Source organism: Anas platyrhynchos, chromosome 5 (assembly GCF_047663525.1).
Source record: "Anas platyrhynchos isolate ZD024472 breed Pekin duck chromosome 5, IASCAAS_PekinDuck_T2T, whole genome shotgun sequence".
Taxonomy (NCBI): domain Eukaryota; kingdom Metazoa; phylum Chordata; class Aves; order Anseriformes; family Anatidae; genus Anas; species Anas platyrhynchos.
The window spans coordinates 31,771,744-31,787,026 of NC_092591.1; the positions used below are offsets into that span (position 1 = coordinate 31,771,744).

A 15,283-nucleotide genomic window follows, 5' to 3' on the forward strand; every position below is an offset into this window, starting at 1 on the left:
ACCTTTGCACTCACATAGCAGCGTAGCATCAGCCACGTGCTTGCTTTTTTCTGTTGCTGGTCTTAAACCCTGAGAGTCAAGACAGCAAACAAAAAAAGCATACAAAGAATAAGAATTTCTATACTAGTCTGAGTGACACAGCATATTTAATAACCAGAGAATCAAAATGATAACCGAAGGTCTTGAAGCACAGTAGTCCATCAAGCTAGCACTGTGAAGCATAAACCATCCATGGATGCTTTGGCAGCAGTACTTAAAAAAAAAAAAAATCCAGTTACACCCTCAGGAATTTATCAAAGTTGTACGACTGTGCTCAGTTTAAAGCTACTAAGTTTTAGTGTACTTGCTATTACTACTGTTTAATTATGCGTGTTGTGCATCCAAATGGATACTCGGACATAGCCCCCAGTTCAGACCTGCATTTGTTTCAAAGTCCTGATGTGCACAATTATCTTCCATCCTTATGAAGATATCGGCAGTCGCAAAGTGAAACCATTACATTATGGAAAGCTTTTAAAGTCATTAAGAGGCAAAAGCAAAGAAACAAACCCAAAAAACCACAACCTCATCTCAGGCCTTAATCAACCTTTTCAGTCACTTATGCCTATTTGTCAAAAAAAATCAGGAGTAGTTTCCCACAAAAGAACAGAACTTGACAATAAAGAACACATTTAAATAGTACTACATACTATGCAAATTACACACTCATCCAGCTGGTGATTAGCAGACTGATTTAATCTGTGTTGAAGAAAGGGCTTCTGTAACATGAAACCTAGAAGGAAGCACATTCGTAAACAGAGCAGAGATCCAAATGTGAGTCAGAAAGAAGGCACAACAGAACTACAAGAAAAGGGAAGGCAGAGACATTTATTCCAGCAATACTGCTGCAACTCGCTTTAGCACAAAGTGTTCATAAAAGACAACAACCCCCAGAAGTATATAAAACCAAATCCACTGAACGGCAATCCTGGAAAAAACCCTTTGATGGAGTAAACACTCCCTCTACTGCAAATGAGGAGGAGGGGTTGTGGAGAAGGGGGGCAAAAAGAGAAAGATGATTTCAGCAATGCTGCCTTGGGGCTGCTGCAGGGGCACAGAGGGAGAGGATATGAGGGAAGGTCACGCCCTCCTAAGGCCAGTACCACTACGTAATACCACATACAGTGATCAGGCACCTCTCTAGCACGCTTTAATAGAGGAGCTTCTGCTACCCCTTTACCAGGCAAATAACCTCCACCCCCGTAACATGCAACCAGCATCATCCTCCCGCAACAGCCTGATAGCAAAACTGATAAATAAACCACTGTGGAGCCCGTGGCCACTTTTTTACGAGAGCAGGACGGGAGCTCCCACGGTCAGTGCCACTAATGGTAGCGCGTAGGGAAATCTTGACTCCAAGCACCAAAGGGTTACACTGCAAAAGGCCACTTACTCCTCCGACCAAGCATCAGAAAGCTGCTCTCCCCTCTGCCCGCCCACCCACCCCCCTTCCATATAATTCAGTACAGAGTCAGTGGTCTGAGTGCTGCTAGCAGCAGCAGCAGAAGTTACTGTCCCAGGGTAGTGCAAGGGTTTCTATGTCAGGATGTCGTGGGCTTGGTGCTCCACCAGCATCTCCATGCTCCTCACATCTGTGCACCAGAACTCCAGGCGATCTTTCATCCCTTTGATCTGGAAGACAAGTCCACAGAAAGTCACTTTGCTGCTCCCTCCCGCTCGAACACCAACATTCACTGTTAAGGACAAACGCTTGAGATCTCAATTTCTCATAAATCCCTGCATCTAGAAAAGACACTGCTTAACATCTCTTAACATCCGAACCACGGTATTGTAAATTAAACTGAAACGCACAACAGGAATTGTTTGCAGCTATTATTCCATGGATGTAGTGATTTTGTGTGCGTATGTTTCTCAAAGGGTAAAAGGCACCTTATATAGTCTCCCAAAACACTTATTACGAAGGTGCTGAGCTTCTCAAATTCATCTTCTTTACCACCCTGAACTGCTCTCTTCCCAAGACAAAGCTGCCACCTACAACCTGGGAACACAGCATTTTGTTCAATGCACCTGAGTCTGAAGAAACCACATAAACGTCTGCAGCCTTCTGTAGCACACTGTCATCGCCTCTCTGTTTCCTGGTGGTTTGTGTGGTTTCTGAGAAGTGTTGCGAGTAGTTTATCGCCTGACAGATTTGCAGCTAGCTACTGCAAATCAGATACAAGAAGCACTGTCTACTTAAGGTAAGAGCTAAAGAAGGCAACATAAAAAGGATGGAAGAAAAGCTGATATACTTCTGAGCTCCTTGAGGAGCTTCAAGAAACACTAAGGAGACACTCTCAGCTAGTGATCCTTCCCAGTTGTTACTTTAAGTTTCTGGTTACCTCAGACACAAGAAAACAAGTCAGAGCTGCCACAGTACTCAAGCTGGTCATTACCTGCTGTAAATCCAGCACACGTGGCTGCACCCACGTCATGTGCACCCTCTTATCCACTTCATCAATACTGCCCTTTACCAAGCCTACTGACAGCGCCTTCATCACCAGCAGTTCCACCTTAAAAAGGAAAAAAAAAAAAAAAAAAAAAAAAGATCAAGAACACAGAATCAGCCACTTTTCCAAAGATGGATGAAATTTTTAAATGGATCTAGCCTGCGGAATTCTTTCTACATTCAAAACAATCAAGACCACCTCCAGTCTCTCACACCCATCTTTTAAATGGAATAACTTACTCAGTGGATGAAGAGCTGTAGGTGCTCTGCACCTTTCTTTTAGCAAGGAACTCAACAAAACCTTTTACCACATTCTTGTTGACAAGCTCGTCAGAGCATACAGAGGGACCGCAAGATGAGCGAAAGAATCTGCTAAGCCTCCGAGCTCAAGGGGTAGTGGTTAGTGATTCAGAGCTGCAGACAGCTAGTTACAAGCAGAGTTTCCCAGGCGTTGATACTGGGTCTGATACCAGTTCATTGCATTTGAAATCAACAGCATTACAAATCTGCAGATGAAGCCAAACTGGTAGGAGAGGTAGATAAGCTAGAAGTAAGAGTCACCGTAAAGACAGACCTCAACAGATTGAGCCAACAAGAACTGCGTGGAGTGCAACGAAGACAAGTGCAAGGTCCCACATCTGAGACAGAAAGCTTCCCAGCAACGGCACAGGCTGAGCTCTGGCCGCAGAAACCCTGCTGAAAAGGGGGGGGGACTCGCAGCAGGGGCAGCGACCTCACACTTCCTCAAACATACCTTGAACACTGGGGTCTGCTGTGCACCACCCCCTTTCTACTTTGAGTCAGGCAGTGCAAAACTGGAGAGAGTACAGCATAGAGCCACCAAGATTAGGAGGTGGGGAACCTGACATAGGAAGAAACTGGATTTGCTCAGCTTCAGTAAGAGAAGGCTTGGGGAAATCTCATCACTGGCTCCCAAAACTTAAAAGGCAGTAACACAGAACGTGGAGGTAGCGTTCTTATAAGGACACATGAAAAGACAAGGGCCAACAGGCAGAAGTTGCTTCAAAGGAATTCCACCTGGATTACAGAAATAAAATCTTCACTATGAAAAAAATTAAACATCAGTGACACGGTGGAATCTCCCCTCACTGGATGACGAAGAATCTGCCAAATTCACTTACCAAGAACAGGAACAATTCCTCGCAAGAACAGAGTTCTCCAAATGCACAAGAACAGGGGAGAACATTTATACTTAGAGCTGAGCTGTGGGAACAGACCTATCCAGAAGCTTTTAGAGCTTCAAAACTCAGATATCAAAAAGCATCAGACCTGAACTCACCTCATTCACAGTCACTTTGGCACTCTTAGCAATCTCTTCAAAAGTGAGTTGCCTGTGATTGGCTGGTCGGGTGAAAGTCATCTGAATTCAAGGAAACAGAACAAAAAATAAAGCCGCATAGTTTTATTTCCCCTCCACGCACAGGTTGCACAACTTTCACTGCATCCCCCTGCTGAGCGCTCAACGTGCAGTGCCAACTACATTCCTTACATTTAATTAAAATACTTCAAATAAAAACAGCTTTACATCAGCAGAAAGGAGCAGCACCCCTCACTCCTCCACACACACCTCGATCCTCCAAGCATTTCTCAGACAACAAAAGCTCCAAATAAAGCAGATCAATCTGTGCTGAAGTGTCTCAGTGCCCACCAAATTCCTGGCATAACACAACGCCTAGAGGACGTAAGACTAATTCACAGTAAAACACAAGAAGAGGAATATATCTGCACACACCTGTGCACAAATACATAAATACACATTATCCTTCAGATACTCGATATTTAAGTTTTTGAGAACAGAGCCAGAGCCATGGAGGATTATACATCAGTGTTATTTGGTAACAATAGAGCCAAAGCCTTCGAGTGACAGGAAAAAAACTGTTTTTAATATATAGGGTTGCCTCTCAGGGAAAGGATTTTCAGGCCTCCTTAAATTAAAATGTTAACTGTGTTTTCAGAAGTCTTTGTTATACTAGAACTGTTACGCTTGAGCAGTTTTTGCAGATACCTTTCTTCCCCACCTCCACATCCTTCCTCAAAGAGAGCACACCCTTTATACTGTGAACAAGTAGTAGCTGAAGACTTTTCCTAGCAGCACTTGCTTTTTGGCACCACCTAGAGGTGAAACTTGCAGTCAACAGCTAGTTATAACCCCGAGGATCCGTAAAACAAGTAAATCCAGCAGACAACATGCCGCTTAACAGTGCTACCCCCATCAAAAGGCAGTTAAAGCAGTGCCTTCTATTTCCTACATGTAACACGTAACAGCTGTCAGCTCAGCAGCTCACCTCCATAAGACATAAAAGTTGAATCTTCTGCAGCAGAAGTGCTTCATTTGCGGCCAGATCTGGCTGTGAGAGGATAAAATGAAACACGTTCATTAGTACTTATTTCCCTCCCACCTCTGGGAGCACACCGTACACTGACGGAAGCCACTTGGCAACCCGTTATCCTCATTTACAAGGGAAAGACACTGTTACAATCCACCTACTGCTTGGCAGTGAGTCCATAAAACAAGTCTGCATGCTTAAATGCAGGGCTTCAAAAGATGGGCAGCCTGCTATTAAACAGCCACAGCCTGGTAGAAGCAGCCAGGTCAACCTGCAAAGTACTGCTATGTCCATAATCATGGAATCAGAAAATCCGGAGTTGGAAGCGACCCACGAGGATCACTGAGTCGAACTCCTGGCTCCACACGGGGCTTCCTAAAAACTAAACTGAACGCAAGCCCTATAAAGAGTGGCTGAGGGAACTGGGGGTGTTTGGTCTGGAGAAGAGGAGGCTCACAGAGACCTCATTGCTCTCTACAGCTACCTGAAAGGAAGATGGGGGGAGCTGGGGGTCAGCCACTTCTCACTGATAATTAGTGATAGAGCTAGAGGGAGTGGCCTCAAGTTGCACCAGGGGAGGTTCAGGCTGGAAATGAGGAGACATTTCTGCTCAGAAAGAGCAGTCAGGCACTGGGACGCGTTGCCCAGGGAGGTGGTGGAGTCACCGTCCCTGGGGGTGTTCAAGGAAAGGTTGGACGTGGTGCTTGGGGATATGGGTTAGTGGGGAAATTGGTGGTAGGGGGTGGTTGGACCAGATGGTCTTGAAGGGCTTTCCAACCTGAATGATTCTGTGCTTCTATGGAAGAAGCATCGCTATGCTATGATTAAAATTACACCCATGCGAAGATTCAGGAAATTTAACTCAAGTTAAAGGATCTCCTAAGCAAACTCTGTAAACCAAGCCTAGCCTTAAGCAACGTAACTCGTTCACTCACCTGCTGCCCCCATGCTGACTTCAAAGCCTGAAACGTCTCCACATTACCACTGTTGAAGGCATAAAGTGTATCAATTAGCCACTGCCTGTCAGTGTTCCTCAGGGACTCCAGAACAGGGTGCATGAGCTGTAGAATGCAGACAAGACTGTGTTAAAAGGGTAAAATCAACTTGTGGTACTTAGGAGCTGAAACACAGCAGCAGCAACTTACCAGCTCCCCAAAGTTATAAACACCTTCTCCCAGGAGCCCTGCCAGCCCCAGGGTAAAGGCTCTCTCCTGCTGCTCTGACACTGCAGGAAAAAAAAAAATACAAACCACATTCAAAACAACAAAAATAAAAGTCAGGATGAAGCAGCAGCCTAAGACCCATCACCCCTTCCCTCACCCTCCTCTCTGTGTCTGTATTAAATCATCTCCAGCCTTCCTCCTCCTCATCTACTCCCATGACTGTCACTGCAGGCTTCTGAAGTTCAACAGTAGTGGCACAAACTGGCTATTTTTTAAACCTATTTTGAAGATTTTGGGGAACTACAAAAAAACTATCCCTTCCAGGAGAAGCACAATCCCCTGCCCCCACCCCTTCAATACACTTGTGTCAAATCTTACTCAGGCATTCTTTTGGTGTTCCCCTTCCCCCTAGATCCTGACCCAACAATGACAGATTCACAATAACATTGAGAAAACTTCTTCTCTGCCAGTGCATTTACTTAAAATGGTAAAAGAGAATGGAAGTTGGGGCTTTGCGTGCTTGGCGACGGAGTTACCTGGCAGATCTTTAACATCGATGCATCCCAGGAAGCGCAGAGCATCCTTGTAGTAGGAGGCGTGGTTCCCAATCGTCTGGTAGTACTTGCTGGAAAGGTCGTAGAAGCGGCTGTGAACTGAAGTCACCCCGGGGAGATTGTTCAGCATCTCCTCAACCTCCTCGATGGTCTCCTGGAGGAGAGCAGGCAGTCTGTTTGTTACAGGCAAGGGCGCAGCTCACACACGTCCACCTCCCAGTTTACTGGGAAGGGGTTTGCACTCCTGCTTGTTCCAGAAGTAGCACCCATTCAGCAGTAAAGCAGATGAGGCCACTGCCAAAGCCCAGAGGATGACAGAAAACAAGGCAGGAAACGAAGTACTGCGCCTCAATCCTTGTTAGCTGAACATCACCAAGCACCCTAAACCCTGCTGATTCCAAAAGGCTCTGAGTTGGGACCCAAAATACATGAAAAGCTCTCCTCTTCTCACCTTTGTGACCTGCAGGTCTCCAATGTTCAGCTTCAGGGCCCCAATGGCCGTTTTACACAGAATGACAGCTTCATCGCTGCTTTTTACCTGCAGTTACACAGAGAGACAGTTAGAGAACATCACCACCCCAGCCTGGCAGGCTCCTGAAACCTCAAGGTAGTTGCATTCCATTTGTTAACAGGCTCCTGCCTTAAAATACAGGATCATTCACCACAGAGAGTAAGTGTTCTCCAGTGCAGGTCTCAACACACACAGTCTGCCTCTTCAGCTATATGATGTGCTCACAAGCAAAACAATTCCTGAAAGCAAATCACCAGAAAGTGCAACCTCTAAATTACCTTTTCTCGAGTCTTCTCCAAAAAAGTAAGGGCCACCGTGGGATCTGGAGTGGAGAAAAAAAAGCAGCAATATCAGGAATTCCAGCCAAAATAAATCTCAGCCTTGAAAGAAATCTTTTAACAGAATTCAAGAAGACTGGAGTATTTTTCCTAGTGTATTGCTCCACCTCCCAGAGATGCAGATAGCCTGGCCTACAGACAGTGGCACAGCAGCTAATTCTCCAACAAAACAGCTCTCATACAGCAGCAATTCTTTCAGCTCTTCCTGTTGGTGCTTCCCTTTTCAGCATAACCAGAACACAACAGCTAAGCTTTGGATATTTGGCCATTCCTATTAACTAGTTACATTTTAGTCATCCCTTTTTAAAAACACTGTAGGCAGCGGGTAAGGTCACCTACCTGTCATCTGCCTCACTACATGAAGGATGATCTCTACGAGGGACAAGGGATTCACCCTGCAACAACAGAAAAGTCACTGCCACAGGAGTCGTAGCTGGCGGCACATTACCCAAAAACCTCCAGGCAAACAAACTCACCTGTGTTCAAACTCACTGATGAAGTTCTCATAAAGCTGTGGGTACAAAGACACTGGCAGTCAGGGCAAAATTATATTTTGTTTTATCTACGATACTCAGTTTTCATTGCATTCCTATTCATCCCTTCAACAAAGCAGTGGGCATCCAGCAGAGGAATGCCTACGGCACGCAAAATTCAGAAGCCCCAGGTTTTTTATTTTGGATAATTTTGTCTGTTCTACACCTAGAAACTAACAGCTCTTTATCGCAGAAAGAAGTACAAAGTGGGATTTGGACGGAAAAACACAAAGAGGGAAAACATACTACTCATGCAAGAAGTTATCTCCAGACACAGAAAGGCTTCCCAGAGAATGGGTGAAACAAAATACTGAATGATTTGAAGCAACTGTGAGCATGACAATCCACCCTGTGTTTGGGATCATAACCCTTTTGTTGTGAAAGGAAAGAGACTCCCTCTGCACCCCCAAAACAATCTCAAGTGCCCAGAATTAAGCCAGCATTGGATGGAAGCTCCTCACGCTAACACATTTAATCTCAGCGGGTTTTTAACACATTAACTAAAGCCTGCACGCCTCATAATCCCCTCCCCAAACTGAATTCACCTGGAGTGAATCCAGTCCCAGAGTGCTTGCAGCCGGTACGACACCGCCCCGACTGATCCGTCCCTGGCAGCAATAACCCCCGGGGAGGGGGATCCCCGCGCCTCACCTTGATGAGCCCATCTCCCTGGGCGAAGCACGGGTCCTGCACGAAGTCCAAGACCTGCAGCGTCAGCTGGTGCCACAGCCTGTACAAACCACAGAGCCGCTCAGCGCCCCGCTCCCCGCACCGGCCCCACGCCCCGCGCCGCTGCTCGGCCCCCAGCCCCGACATTCCCCCCACACCCCCCCGTACCCCCTCACGGCCTCCCCGCGCCTCACTTCTTGTTGTAGAGCTCCTCCAGGCGGTGCCACACGGCGGCCTGCCCCGGCCCCGAGCTCTGGCTCTGCTGCAGGAAGCCCGGCACGTCCTTCATGGCGGCGGCGGCCCCGATCCGGATAACGATCCCGATCCCGATCCCGCTCCGGACCCGGCCCCGCGCAGCGACACCGACACCGAGGGGGGCAGCACCCCGCCGGAAGTGCGCACTCACTTCCGGCCCCGCGCGAGGCGCGCTGGGTAACCCCGGTAACCATGGCAACGCCCCCAGGCCTAGGCCAAAACAACGGGCGCGCGGCAATGCGCTCACTTCCGGCCCCGCGCGGGGCACGCTGCCCCCCCCCCCCCCCCCCCCCCTCCGTGTAGCCATGGCAACGCCGGGCTCCCACCTCCTTTTTTTAATAAAATCATTAACAACAAATAAATAAGTAAATAAATAAATAAATAAATAAACAAACAGTGAAAGCACTCCTCTCCGGCCCCGCGCGGGGCGCGCTGGCCGTGGCAACGATTTATTTTTTTTTCCTCCCCTCTCATAAAAAAATAAATCAGAAAAAAAAATAAAAACACGCCAAAATAAAATAAAATAAAATAATAATAATAATAATCCTAAAAAGACACACACACCCCCCAAATCCCTCCTTTCCGGTCCCGCGCGGGGCACGCTGGGTCCCCCCCGCAGCTATGGCAACGCCTCCCCCTCGGAAAAAAAAATAAAAAAAAAATAAACCAGCCCCAAAAAAGCCCGGCCCGGCCCCAAAGCGGGCCGCGGAGCCATGGAGCGGGGGGCCCGGCGCGGGGCCGTGGCGGCCGGCGGCCTCCTGGCGGCGGGTGGGGGCCGGGATGGGGGGGAGAGGGCTTGGGGGAAGGGAGAGGGCAGCGGGGGGTGGGCGAGGGCTCGGGGCCGGGAGGGGCGCCGGGGGGAGAAGCAGGGGGTGAGGGGCAGGGCTGGGCGCTGGGGCAGGCTGTGGGGACCCCCCCCGAGCCGCCCCCTCAGCGGCTCTGTGCTTTCTTGCAGCATGGAGGAGCCTCCGGGAGCGCGGCCCAAAGGATGGAGGCGGCCGCCAGGGCCTGGCTCAGCTCTTGTCCTGCTGCGGGATGGGCTGCGGAGCGTGGAGGTGGGCTGCGGGGCTGCGGGGAGCAGGCACCCCGCACATGGGGTTGCTGCCTGCTCCTGCCAGGTCTCTGCACCCATATGGGAGCAGGACCCCCGTGGGAAGGGGCTCACACTCCTAGGTTGAAACTACGGAGCTCCTCCTGTCTAAACGGGCACACGGGCTCCGTGTCTGTGAGCCTGAGCTGGTGTGTGCCAGCCTGGGAGCTCGAGGAGCCCTACTCCTCGGAGTAGGGAGGTTTAGCCGAAAAATGTCAGCGTTTGCCAGGTTATGAATTTAGCTCTCTCGGAATCTGGCCTGGCAAGGCAGAGCCACGTTCTTGTCAGCCACGCTGAGGGCGATGTTAGAACTCGATAATTGTTATCTGCAGATTGCCAGGATCCAGCAGCTCCCTCTTGGCTCTTCACGTTCCCACGCCTTCCCTGGACTGCTCTTAATGTCCTGCACTAGCAAGCACTAATTGTCCAGGGAGAAACTGTTCCTTGAGATGATAATGACTGTTCTCAGCCCCATCTGCATGTACTGCTGACCTGCAATTCCTTTAGTCATTTTCCATTTATACGTGGAGCTCTCCCAAGGCAGAGCCCCTGGGGAAATAGAGAACTGGTGAAATGTCTGTGCTAACCCGGGCAGTGTTGTCCCAGAGTGACCACACCACCTTGTTAGAAACTTCTTGAAACCAAAACCATAGAGAAGAGTCTTCATTATCCCAGAAGCATTGCAAGTAGATTATGAGACTTGCAGTTCCCTGAATGCTGTTCTCACAGTCCTGTGTCCACTCCCTGTGCAAAACAAACAAACAAAAACTCTCAGGGGAATATGGTGCGTTTTGATTTGGCATTTTTAGATCTTTGTAAGAAAGTGTAATGCAAAGCACCTTTTCCTATGGTATTAGACTAGTGCTTAAGCTTTCTCCTCCTTGATTAAGTACCAGCTCACAGTCCTGCAGATTGAAGAGCTTTCTGCAATTTCTTGGGGTGTTTTTCTCCCCCTGAGCAGTTCTTTCAGCTGAAGTCTCTGACAGCATGCTACCTGCTGTGCTTTCTCTCTGTTCCAAGCAGGATCCAAGGAACCAGGCCCTTCTCGCTGTCTGCTGCCACTAGAGCCATTTTAGGATTGGGCAGATGGGGAGATGATGGTGGGAAGAAGCCACTCACCCTGCAGGACGTGGCAAAGCTAATTCGGAACAAGGAGTGTCGCCGAATAGTGGTGATGGCTGGTGCTGGGATTAGCACCCCCAGTGGTATTCCAGATTTTAGGTAATGCCTTCATTGCTTTATTTATCCTTTTTCAGTGCTGGGACTGCCAGGATCAGGTGTAGGTAATGGTGGTGCCTGCTACATTTTATTTGTCTGTGCCAGGCTAGGCTAATCACAGGATTTTTCTTCCCTGCTTATTCTCTGTCCGCTAGTGGCAGGCTGGCACTACTCTGGGTCATGTTTTGGCCCAGATCTTCAGGATGATAGTCGTGCTTGCTGCTTGGGTCTGTGGCTGCATTGATTGCACCACATTGGCCCTTCCAACTCTGACTGTCAGCACACCTCTGCAGCCAGAAGGTGGGGTGGCACGTTGTCCTGTGCAGAGGTGGTTTCAGGTGCTCTCCTGATGCAGCTCTGCTCTGAATGGATGATGCAAAGCAGCAAGAGACCGCAAGGACCTGTTTGTGTGCTCTGTTGTGTCTGGATCTGGTTCTCTTCCTGCAGTCTGACCACCAGTCCTGCTTTCCTCTCTTTGCAGGTCCCCAGGGAGCGGCCTCTACAGTAACCTTGAGCAGTATGACATCCCTTATCCAGAAGCCATCTTCGAACTGACCTATTTCTTTGTCAACCCCAAGCCCTTTTTCACTTTGGCCAAGGAGCTGTACCCTGGAAATTACAGACCCAACTATGCCCACTATTTCCTGAGGCTCCTGCATGACAAAGGGCTCCTTCTGCGGCTCTACACCCAGAACATTGACGGGCTGGAGAGAGGTGAGTTTTCTCTTCCCCAACTCTCAATGGCAAAATACCAGGAAGAGGGTAAAGAGTAGGAATGGGTAAATGCCTAGTGAACAAGGAGTTTCTGGGTCAGTCACCTCATGCTGAGCTGATCCATCCCCACGTGCTGTGTTCCAGCTGCTGGGATCCCTCCTGACAGACTGGTGGAAGCCCACGGCACCTTCGCCACTGCCACTTGCACGGTCTGTCGAAGGAAATTCCCGGGAGAGGACTTCAGGGTGAGTGGTCACAGCTGGGCATTGACACAAACCAATGCAAAAAGAACCTATTGCAGGCCCATTACTTTGCCCTCAGGGCCAGCAGGGCTTGTTGGAGGGGATTAGGCTTGATGTAAGGAAACGGAGGGGCTGGATGTTGCAGCAAGGCTACGACGTGGTTGTGACCCTGCTTGTGCAGGTACGTGCTGCCCCGTAACGAGTGGTGTTGGGTGCTTTTACTTCAGGGGGACGTCATGGCAGACAAGATCCCTCACTGCCGTGTCTGCACTGGAATTGTCAAGCCTGACATCGTGTTCTTTGGCGAGGAGCTCCCGCAGCGCTTCTTCCTGCACGTGACAGACTTCCCCATGGCAGACCTGCTTTTTGTCATCGGGACATCCCTGGAGGTCTGGGGCTAGGGAACACCCGGTCTCACAAGAAGGAAAAGGCACACCAACAGGGCTGAGGGCCTTTGGAGGACAGAGGGGGCTTAGAGAAGGCAAGAAACTGGGTTTCAAGGTAAAACGTGAGGTGGCAAGGTGAGAAATAGGGTGCATGCGCTCTATGAAGTCGAAAAATGTTGTGTGCTCCTGGTAAAGGTGGGCACCTAATGAGGAAGAAGCGTTTTTTGTGTCTACCCGAAGACAGGCCACCAGATAACTGGTGACATCTGTGATTTGCTCAAATCTGGGGTAGCTTAGCCCACAGTGGGAGAATCTGATAAGCACTAACAAAGTCCTGGTGTGCAGTGAGTGAGTTCATGCCTTCAGTGCCCCTCAGCCAGGTGACAGTGTCTCTCTGCTCCTCTGGGTTGCCTTCCTTCAGGTGGAGCCCTTTGCCAGCCTGGCAGGAGCTGTTCGCAGCTCCGTTCCCCGTGTCCTCATCAACCGCGATCTCGTAGGACCGTTCGCCTGGCAGCAGCACTACAACGACGTAGCCCAGCTGGGGGACGTGGTCGGCGGGGTCGAGAAGCTGGTGGAGCTGCTGGGCTGGAACGAAGAGATGCAAGCACTAATTCAGAAGGAAAAGGAAAAGGTGGGAAGGGGCTCAGAGCCCCATCTCCCTCCCTTAGCCTCTTCGTTCCTCATGCTGGAGTTATCTCGGGGGGAGCAGATGGTGCTTGCTGGGATTAGAGACTTGTACCCCAGACATTGCCACGCTTGCAGTCTGCGTTCAGAGAGAAGGACCACAGAAATGCGCGGAAGGGTTACAAAAAAAAAAAACAGCAAACCCAAGTGGTATTTCACAATGAAGGCAGACGCAATGCCTGCCTTGGTGCCTTGGTTTCATTTCTAGTGGCTTTTCTGGTCATTTGTGAGAAACAGGTAATGCTACAAGTGAAAGTTGTCTCTCACTGTGCCACAGCTGACACCAGCTGAGGTGCTGCAGTGGCAGGTATGCTGCAGCCACCAAGCAGCACACAGCAACAGCAGCGCTGAGTTGCTAATGAAAGACTTGGCACCTCTTTTTTTCACCTGATTATTTCACCATGCCATTCTTCTTACATCTGTACTCTTTTGATATCTTCAGAAGTGAGAAACTGTCAGCAAGCAAGTTCTTAATTGCTTTAAATTTAATGCTAATGTTAATTATTATATTACTTTAGATCCACTGGGAAGATTTTTCCACATGCGGCATGAAATGCTCTAAACTTTTTTTCTTTTTAATTTAAGCCAAAATTTTAACTTGTGGGCCAGGCCAATTCTTCTGCTTGTGACCATGCGCACAGCTCCATCCTCCGTAGCAGGGCTCTGACAACTTGCTGCAGTGAGAAGCCAGTTGTATTTTTAAGAGTCTGTATGTTAATGTTTGCACACAATTTAACCTGACCCAAGAGAAAATGTGGCTTCAGTGTTCCAAGTTGAATGTTAAGGTTGTTCTAACTTTCATCGGATTGTTGGATAGGAATGAATAAGAAGTTTTAGGTTTAATTAGGAATTATTGGTTGGGTTTTTGATTTCTCATTGTAAGACATGTTGCATTTGTATGAGCAACCGGTCTTTGATGTAATGTTTGTGCTGTTCTGCATCTCAGAGGGATAAAGCTGGTGCAAATGTGGTAAAGCATGAAAAAAAAAAAAAGCCTCCTCGCTCTGGGATTTTGGTGTTAGCAAGCATCACGGACTGAAATAGCAGGGGAGGGGAGGTATGAAACACCCCAGCAAACACTGTGTGGTCTTTCTATTTTTAGCTGGATGCAAAAGACAAATAGGACAGCTGGCTCCCTGCTGCTGGAGAGCAATGTTCACCTTGAAGAGACTTTGTGCCCAGCATGGGCAGAGAATAGCATGATGGCAGGGAGCTGTGGGAGAGGCCATCCAGCTCTGCAGCAGCAAGTCTACCTGGGACTGGCACTCCGGCAGGAGGGGGATGCTCACAGCTCAGTCCAGCATGCCTGCAAGCAGACCAGCGAGGCCTTCACCATGAAGGAAGGGAAGCGGAAGGGAGCGAAGCCTGAATACCAAGCTGCAAACTGGTCCTGCACGTGAAGGCTTTTCTACTTGAGACTTCAGAACAGTTTATGTACCAGTGAACATTGTTCTCTCCTCGACTTACCTCATTTCAGCACCCACTAGGAGACACTTTCCTCTTCTGTGGCTGTTGCCCTGTCAGCATGCTATTTCACCATGTCCAGCCATGAAACTTTCACCAGTAAGTCACTGGGAGCTCCTGGGCTCACACCAGCATGCCAGACAAGATACCCAGCTGCAGTTTATGGTTAGCATCTCCCTCTTTCTGAGCCATCCATCCTTGGAGACCCTCAAAGGACTTCACAGAGCCAGAGTTGAAAATGCCACGAAAGTCAGGCCTTACAGCAGCTGGTTAGAATCACTTAATTCTGGAGTGAGTTTCCCAGCTGCCCCCACAGGGCTGAGCATCTACCAACTCATTTCACAGCTCCTCCACGGATATTTTTGTCTTAGTCGTGATCTTTCAGCTGCTGCAGACTTGTAGCATTTAGTCTTTGGATGAAACCTGTGCTAATCAGATTAATGCTGTTAATGTGCCTGCAACTGGGGCCTAGCCCCTGGTACTGTTCAGGAAGGCCAAATCAAGCCACTGGAAGAGCTGTCAATCAGTACAGTATTAATTATTTAATAATAAAAAGAGTTCATATTCTTTTGCTGATGACAGCTGAGGGTTTTTCTGTCAAATTCACACATTCCCTAAATCTTCAA

General features: G+C 48.8%; 2 protein-coding genes across 4 annotated transcripts; one reads left to right on the plus strand and one right to left on the minus strand.

Annotated features, from left to right (window-relative positions):
- Nucleotides 1-848: 848 nt before the first annotated feature.
- On the minus strand, nt 849-9,024 carry PSMD13 (proteasome 26S subunit, non-ATPase 13). Its single transcript, XM_038180415.2, has 13 exons — nt 8,799-9,024; nt 8,587-8,665; nt 7,879-7,913; nt 7,742-7,797; nt 7,343-7,386; nt 7,005-7,091; nt 6,536-6,707; nt 5,982-6,061; nt 5,772-5,897; nt 4,795-4,857; nt 3,789-3,869; nt 2,436-2,552; nt 849-1,671 (listed from the first exon to the last, which is right to left on the minus strand). Exons 1-13 carry the CDS (start codon nt 8,891-8,893, stop codon nt 1,576-1,578), a joined length of 1,131 nt encoding a protein of 376 aa, XP_038036343.1. The 5' UTR covers nt 8,894-9,024; the 3' UTR covers nt 849-1,575.
- A 428-nt stretch (nt 9,025-9,452) lies between these two features.
- On the plus strand, nt 9,453-15,233 carry SIRT3 (sirtuin 3). 3 transcript variants are annotated; one of them, XM_038180416.2, is made up of 8 exons: nt 9,453-9,627; nt 9,815-9,914; nt 10,970-11,170; nt 11,649-11,881; nt 12,026-12,126; nt 12,351-12,512; nt 12,931-13,140; nt 14,296-15,233. In XM_038180416.2, the coding sequence occupies exons 1-8, from the start codon at nt 9,573-9,575 to the stop codon at nt 14,314-14,316; spliced, it is 1,083 nt and encodes a 360-aa protein (XP_038036344.1). In that variant the 5' UTR covers nt 9,453-9,572; the 3' UTR covers nt 14,317-15,233. The 3 variants fall into 3 exon arrangements, with proteins under 3 accessions (XP_038036344.1, XP_038036345.1, XP_071894783.1); XM_038180417.2 differs by having other exon boundaries at nt 9,454-9,627; nt 10,973-11,170; XM_072038682.1 differs by lacking the exon at nt 9,815-9,914 and having other exon boundaries at nt 9,459-9,627; nt 10,973-11,170.
- Nucleotides 15,234-15,283: the final 50 nt, after the last annotated feature.

What these genes read in the sequence shown, in the direction of transcription:
- PSMD13 (XM_038180415.2), bottom strand. Translation starts at nt 8,893, where the DNA reads ATGAAGGACGTGCCGGGCTTCCTGCAGCAGAGCCAGAGCTCGGGGCCG. An exon ending in AGGGAGATGGGCTCATCAAG is followed by an intron (nt 7,914 to 8,586) that starts GTGAGGCGCGGG and finishes TTGTACCCACAG; the next exon opens with CTTTATGAGAACTTCATCAG. An exon ending in GTGTGCTGGATTTACAGCAG is followed by an intron (nt 1,672 to 2,435) that starts GTAATGACCAGC and finishes CTTGTCTTCCAG; the next exon opens with ATCAAAGGGATGAAAGATCG.
- SIRT3 (XM_038180416.2), top strand. Translation starts at nt 9,573, where the DNA reads ATGGAGCGGGGGGCCCGGCGCGGGGCCGTGGCGGCCGGCGGCCTCCTG. An exon ending in CATTGACGGGCTGGAGAGAG is followed by an intron (nt 11,882 to 12,025) that starts GTGAGTTTTCTC and finishes GCTGTGTTCCAG; the next exon opens with CTGCTGGGATCCCTCCTGAC. An exon ending in TCCCGGGAGAGGACTTCAGG is followed by an intron (nt 12,127 to 12,350) that starts GTGAGTGGTCAC and finishes CTTTTACTTCAG; the next exon opens with GGGGACGTCATGGCAGACAA.